The sequence below is a fragment of the Corylus avellana genome, chromosome 1, assembly GCF_965113065.1.
Source record: "Corylus avellana chromosome 1, dhCorAvel1.hap1.2, whole genome shotgun sequence".
Taxonomy (NCBI): Eukaryota; Viridiplantae; Streptophyta; class Magnoliopsida; order Fagales; family Betulaceae; genus Corylus; species Corylus avellana.
Window position 1 is genome coordinate 16,393,735 of NC_142490.1, and position 7,870 is coordinate 16,401,604.

The window sequence follows — 7,870 nt, forward strand, 5'->3', positions numbered from 1 at the left end:
AGTCTAAACTATTTATATTACGAACAGGAGAAATTGTAATCTTCCCCAGCGATAATAACTGAAACAGAGGATTTATGAGATTTAAAGTTTAAGACAGCAAACGACAAGTTATAACAAATGGAGCCATTGACTTAATTTCTAATAATTGTACTATATATTTTGATTTCTTGCTTACAATTATATGCTATGGTTATGTTGAAACTAAATTGTGCTATTTTGATTTCTTGCCCTTCATTTTTTTTTTCAACTTGGATTAAAGTAATTATTTAAGAGTACGTAGCATGGTCAGATTCATACTATATTGATCTTTGCTTATCATAAGTTGCTTTTTTTGGGTGATAATTGCATTTTACATGGAAATGCTTAAGAATGGAACTTTCGCTGGTCTACATCTAGATGCCTCCGATGCCTCGGATTTGCTTCTTTCTTTTGCCAGTTTGCCGCCATGGTAAGATCGTTGGCTTTGATACCAAATATTATGGATTTTTCTTGTGTTTGAATGATATTTTTGGATTTTGATGTATTAGATGAATGGATGGTCATGAAATTATAGGATGGAGATGATTTGATGATAGAAATGCTGGATAAACTTGTATTGAAATGATAAAGAACAATTTCTCCTGAAATTATAAGATATTCTTTCTTGGCCCCTTTCTGTTGATTGTTGATTGGGTTGATTCTTATAGACCCAATCGGTTACAATTGTCTAACAACCAAAACCCATAAAACTACTAATAAAATGCAAGACTACAAAAAGGACCTAATCAATAACCTAAAAGACCCATTACAAATTTACAACTAAGGGATCTACTAACATAATAGACCCATAAAAGCCCACTACCTAAGAAAACCATATTTTGTAGCTCAAGTAAATTTTTGTATTAGTTATAAAAGTTCTCTAAAGAGAACATACCATTTTCTGATGTCCAAAATTAAAAACGTACCAAAAAAAGGTGGTTTCATAATCCATATTGGAAGCAATCCCTGCAATTTTGGCATGACTTCTACATAGTTTGGGGTATAAAATGATTGTTTGATATTAAATTATGAATTTAAGTTTTGCATGTCAGGACTTATTTTTATTTCTAGTTTGGAAGCCCAACTTGAGCAGAATTGGTTTGCATTTGAAAGATGAAGTCGACCAAGAATGTGATTGCTTTGGTCTAATTATTCTTACGTACGTTTTGTCAATAACAAGTGAACCTAATTCATATATACTTAAAATCTCGCTCATTTTCAAACAAAATTCAAATAACAAGAAACACTTATTGATCAATTTCATAACAATACAAATCACAAAAACCAAAATTTTTAAATCGATCGCCAAAACTTCATCAATTCATGAAGCTAATAACAGAAAGGAAGTAGCATGACAACGTCAAGTAATTAAAATAAAAATACTAGTACTATTAACAAAAATAAAATGCACAGATCAATCTCCAGCAAAAAGTTAAAATAAATAAATAAATGAACAGATGATTCATTGATAAATTCATGTTGATCAATTTTGAGATGGTTGTAATATTATTAGGTATTTCTCCCGATAAATTGTCACTCGAAAGGTTTAAAGAATAGACTAGACCAATAATAGAACCACCATATAGATTTTCTCTTCCTTTAGAAACCAGCAGCATTTGTTCTTCATAGTCTGCTCCGCCATTATCATCTCTACTCAAGTATCCTAAACATTGAGGGATTGCTCCTAAAAAGTAATTGTGTGCAAGGTCTAGGATCTGAAGTTGTGAAAGGAGACATAATTTTTGAGGTATGTTCCCATGAAACAAGTTGGACCTTAGGCTTAACCTCAATAAATATGGTAGGCTTTCTCCTATATGTGCTGAAAGTTTTCCAGAGAAATTGTTTCGTCCAAGATCAAGGTTTTGCAAGTTTCTATAGTTTCTAAAGAAAGGGGATAGCACTCCCTCAAGTTGATTTTGGCACAATGATAATACCTTTAGTGAACAAAGATGCCGCATTGAACTTGGAACATTGCCAGATATATTGTTATCTACTAAGTCCAATATCTTTAACTGCTGTAAATCCTTCCAATGAAGGGGTAGTTTCCCGGATAGAGAATTGTTTCCCAACACAAGAACTCCCAATTCCTTTAGCATTCCAATAGAATGGGGAATCCTACCATCAATTGAATTTGAAGAGAGGTCCAACCAAGATAACTTGGGCAATAATTCACCTATGTTTTTTGGAATAGGTCCAAAAAACATATTATTCTTGAGATGTATATCGATTAGATTGCTAGGAAAAAGTGGGAGTGGACCCTCTAAGTTGTTGGAACTCAGATCAAAATAATATGTCATGTGCTATTGTCACAGCTAACGCCTATCCAAGTGCAGCAATCATCACCAACCCAAGAAGAGATACGACCCGATGGATCTGCAAGACTTTCTTTAAAGCTAAGAAGTGATTTTCTCTCCATCTCTGAGCATCTAGAAATAGGGCTTTTGGTGCATAAAACAGGTTTAATAACTTGTAGGTAGGATGCAGTTCCAAGTAGAGAGAAGAAAAAAATCAGATGGAGAGGAATAACAGACATAAAGAAGTGGGTTCTAACCATTTTGCTAGTGAAATAGTTAGATATCTAAATGCATGTGATGCTACATGCATGGGGTTGGGGTTCGACTATTTATTCTTGCCAATAAGGTTGGTAGAGTTAGACATGTTATGTGGCATTAAATAAATAATAAACACAACATTTATTCAATTCAAAACCATTAACTTCAGCTTTCAAAATATAATTGTATCTCAACTTGTTAAGTGGTTGTAAGAGTACACATATTTTATTTAACATTTTGATGAGATGAAACCACCAAGGACTTTCTAAGTATCCACCAACTTGACTCATAAATTCGCTCTCTTGATTCTCCGAGAATAAAGCCAAAAAAAATTGAAAAATAAGATGTAATTGCCGTCCCCTTTGAGTTTAAAAGTTAATCTCAGGACAAAAACTCCACGCTTGGGTCTTTTATAAAGCAAAAAATTTAAAAAAAAAAAAAAAAAATTATAATTATGGTACATTTAAGCCTATGAATTTAAGTTATTCAATTAAACTAAGATTTTGGGTCCAACATTTTTAATTTCATCATACATCATGAAAAGTACGTGACCTTTCCAATGACAGCAAGAGGAAGTTGCAAGGAAAAGGGTGAAATTAAAGTATAATGGACTATTTTATATCTAAATTGGTTGCGTGTTTGTGACTATTCTTTGATACCCTTCTTTGTACAACATGTGAAAGGGGGAATATTCATATACTCATTGCGATTTTGACCAATTTCTCTCAATAAAATAATTTTAATTATTTTTCTTAGTGTTAAAATATTAATTGAATAATTAAATCCATCATTTTTTATCACTTCAACTTTTATGAGAAATAGAGATTTAACACCTACACCCTTGACTGACTAAAAGTAAATCCAAAGAAACATCCTCCTCTTTGGGTTGTGAAGTTTTTCCGATTGTGCAAATTAAGACTATAGAGCATAAGAAATAAAAAGTAGTTCCATATAGGCCCATGATGTTTGTAAGTGATAATCAATGAAATGGACATATGGCTTTCTTTATTGATTTGTTGAGCTTAAATTCCTCCAATAATAGTTGGGGAAGCCACGTTATACTGGATGGCCTGGAGTCAATTATTTCTACTGAAATTTGTAAAATATGTGAAATATTTAGTAAGTTTTTATGAAATTTGATGTATGTGCGTCCATATATAAAAACCTTTGTGGGTTTAATTATGTGAGTTTTTTTCTCAAAACTCCCTATAATTTTAGAAACTCCCATGGACTCGTTTTACTCCATTTCTATTTAAAAATAGAGCAAAAAGTCAATTAAAAACAAGATGTTTTTACTATATAGAAGAATCATCTGAATGATTGAAAAAGATGGATATGAAACGATTTTTTACAACTAAAGCATGAAAGCTCATGCATTTGCAGATTTCATTTCGTTTTCTGAAAGTCAATATTAGCTTCAGTAATGTAATATTAAGAATGATGGTTAAAATTGTAAATTAAGGCCTCGTCTTTTCTTTAGCCAAACGTTCGCTCACCCTTTGATTGCAGCACCATTAAATAGAGAATGAAAATATAATAGTAAGCGATGAGAAATGGATTTCGGAAAATGCGACCCAATAAAAGAAATAATGGCTTGCACAATTGTAAAAATTAGTCATATATATGACTTTGACAAGTGAAGATTTGAAGCATTTTGGATCATACATTATTACAACAACCTGAAAAACTTACAATGCATAAATTATGCATATTAAGAAAAGCTCCTAAGCCCACAGCTTCAATATTTCTCTGACTTGACCTAACTCCTTAGTAAGCAAACAATTTTGACCATAACAAACACAACAATCTTGTCTTTCAAATTATCAAAGCTACGAAAGTAAGCTTGTCTCCATGATGTTTTGATAATCAGTGTACCACAAACTCCCCAAAATGCAACAATAAACCCAACTATCATGCTAATCCAGAACGAGAATGACTCAATTCCCCTTCCATTTTGGTTACCACCATTTGGTGTTACTTTAAGATTAGTTTCATCCTCGGAACACTTGGTTGAAAGAGGAGGTCCGCAGAGTAAAGAGTTACCTTCGTAAATAGAGGAGTCATTAAGTGTTTGAAGTTGATTCCCAGTTGGAATTTTTCCAGACAAGTTGTTGAATGACAGATTCAAGTGATTTAAGAATGTCAAAGAAGACAAGCTATCAGGGATAGGACCATAAAGCTCATTCATTGAGAGATCAAGTGACTCTAACATGTGTAAATTCTCAATTTTTTCTGGAATTCTTCCTGTCAAATGATTCATTGATAAATTCATGCTCACCAATTTTGAAATGCTTGTTATATTATCGGGTATTTCTCCTGATAGGTTGTTTCCCGAAAGGTCTATGGAATAGACAAGATGAATAGTTGATTCATCATATAGATTTTCTCTTCCTTTAGAAACTATTGGCATTTGCTCAGCATAGACCATAACCAGACCATCATCATAACTAAAGTTTCCTAAACATTGAGGGATTACTCCTGAAAAATTATTGTGTGCAAGGTCTATGATTTGAAGATTTGAAATAAGACATAATTGTTGAGGTATGTCCCCGTGCAACAAGTTGGATCTCAAGCTTAACCTCAATAATTGTGGTAGACTTCCTCCAATCCATACTGGAAGTTTTCCAGAAAATTTGTTTCCTCCAAGATCAAGGCTTGTCAAGTTTCCATAGTTTCTAAAGAAAGAGAGCTCTCCTTCAAGATGATTTTGGCGCAAGGATAAGTGTGCTAGTGAACTCAGATGTCGCATTGAACTTGGAACATTTCCAAATATATTGTTTTCTGCTAGGTCCAACACCAATAACTGTTGCAAATCCTTCCAATGAGGGGGGAGTTTCCCAGACAGGGAATTGTTTATCAAAATAAGAAAGCTCAATTCCTTTAACATTCCAATAGAATAAGGAATTCTGCCAGTAATTGAATTTGAAGAGAGGTCAATCGAAGACAACTTGGGCAATAACTCACCTATGTTTTCACTAATAGGTCCGGAAAACAAATTATTTTGGAGAAATATGGAGCTCAGATTACTATGAAAAAGTGGAAGTGGACCTTCTAACTTGTTGGAACTCAAATCAAAATAAGATGCCAAAGGGTGAAATTGAAAATATGGTACCTGCCCCCGTAATTTGTTACCAGTTAGACTCCAAGAGACAACATTTGGGCAGGACTTCCAAAGGCCATCCGGAATGGTGTCGGAAATGCTAACATTGTCGAGCCCAAGAAAATTGAGGTCATTTTGTGTTTCTAGCCACGCTGGAAAGTTTGGGCCAATCTGCATGTTTGCTAATTTAATTTTGATCAGCTTAAAAGGAGGAACCCAATCGTGTTTGACATCTAAAATCAATGTCCATTTCGTAGACAAGTAGAGAAATTTTAATCGGATGAGATTTTGAAAATGAGCTTCAGTTAGGACACCTTCCCAAGAATTTCCACCAAGGCTCAACAAAACAAGCATTGAGAGTTTCCCAATGCTTTTTGGAATTGTTCCGTTCATTTGATTGTATGAGAGGTCAAGTGTTTGCAATGATGACAAGTTTCCAATAGAATCTGGAATTGAACCCGTGATGGAGCATCGAAAGAGGTCAATAGTTTTCAAATTCTTGAGTCCTTCCAACGAATGGGGCAAGTTCCCCCCAAGCAACATATTATGACCCAAATTTAGATCTTCAAGGCTACTGTTAGAGCATTGAGATAAGCCATCCAAGAAATCAGTTATCTCCCCACTTATGTTGGAAAATCGCAGATCTAATGTTTGCAAGTTGCAAAGGTTAGAAAATGAGTTTGGAATCTTCCCAACAAAATGGTTGTCACCTAAATCCAAGTTGCGCAAATTGTTCAGATGTCCCAAACCAACTGGAATATCACCTATAAGCCCACTAAACTCAAGTTTGATTGTTGAAAGCCCACTCATATTTGACAACCAGTGAGGTAGGGAGGAGTTAAAAAAGTTAAAAGAGAGATCAATGACTGAAAGCTTTGTAAAGTTGATGGAAGAAATAGAGTGAGGAAGACTGACAAGTCCACAGCCAGCTAGGTGTAACTCCCATAAGGGAGGAAGCATATTAACCGCATGAATCCAATTTGGAACTTTCTCAAGATTTACATTTCCCAAATTAAGGTACCTAAGAGAAGGAAAACCAACAAACCAATCTAGGCTTCTGACTTCCAATCCTGTAAAGGGATTGACCATGATGAAGGCGGATGAAATTGAATTGAGATCTAGATATTGCAGCCTTGATAGATTCCCGAGATGGGGTGGAATAACTCCGGAAAAAAATGAGAAAGAGAGATTGAGATACCTTAAACTCTCCAGGGAACCAAAAAACTTTGGAATATTGATTCCATTAAAATTATTCAAGCTTAGGTCAAAGTAACTCAAATGCTTTAGATTGAGTAAAGAAGAACTTATCTTGCCTCCCAAACACGACTTGTTGTGAGCTTTTGCTATTTCATCAACATGACGGTCAGATTCTGTTGCTACATGAAATTCATTGTCTTCATAATAAAGATCAAATTCAATCGTTGGAAATGAGTTTTTGAGGTCCAGCTTGACGACATGTCCTGTGGTGTTGTCACAGCCAACGCCTGTCCAATTGCAGCAATCCTCACCAACCCAAGACGATAGACGACCCGATGGATCAGTGAGATCTTCTTTGAAGCTAAGAAGTGCTTCCCTCTCCACCTTTGAGCATCTGAAAATATGGCTTTTGGTGCATGAAACTGGTTTAATAAGTTGCAGGTAGGATGCAGTTCCAAGCAAAGAGAAGAAAAAAATCAGGAGGAGATGAACAGTAGACATGAAGTTGTGGGTGGTAACCATTCTGTGAATTCAAAATAGTTTAGACATCTAAAGTATTTATTGTTACAGATGAGAGAGGGCTAGCTTGTACTAATACCTTCATCAACTTAGGTTCGAAGAAGGTGAGCAGTCAGACTTTGCGAGCTATATCCAGCTGTAGTTAGACATCTAAAGTTTGAATGCAGGAGATCCAGTCAAACTTTGCGAGCTATAGCTAGCTGTCATGTTTTGTGACACTAAATGCATTGAGATCCAGTAATAAAGGTGACTTTGGAAAGTTTGAAATTTTTTTTGGATTGAAGTGTTTAGCTCTCTAACGTTTCTCTTAGATTTATAACGCCATGTTTAAGGTAACACAATCTTCAAACTGAATGGCTAAAAGTGACTATGCACCGTAGAATTATCCATCCTTTTAGGCGCAAATGGGTCTATGAACTCCTATTCCAAAATAATTATATAATAATAAAATGAAGTTACATCTATGTACGTAAAGCCAAATTAA

General features: G+C 34.6%; 1 protein-coding gene across 1 annotated transcript; it reads right to left on the minus strand.

Moving 5' to 3' along the window:
* Positions 1-4,172: 4,172 nt before the first annotated feature.
* On the minus strand, positions 4,173-7,389 carry LOC132169204 (receptor-like protein EIX2). The gene has a single exon (XM_059580274.2). It carries the CDS (start codon positions 7,387-7,389, stop codon positions 4,330-4,332), a length of 3,060 nt encoding a protein of 1,019 aa, XP_059436257.2. The 3' UTR covers positions 4,173-4,329.
* Between the last annotated feature and the right edge of the window lie 481 nt (positions 7,390-7,870).

What these genes read in the sequence shown, in the direction of transcription:
- LOC132169204 (XM_059580274.2), bottom strand. Translation starts at nt 7,389, where the DNA reads ATGGTTACCACCCACAACTTCATGTCTACTGTTCATCTCCTCCTGATT.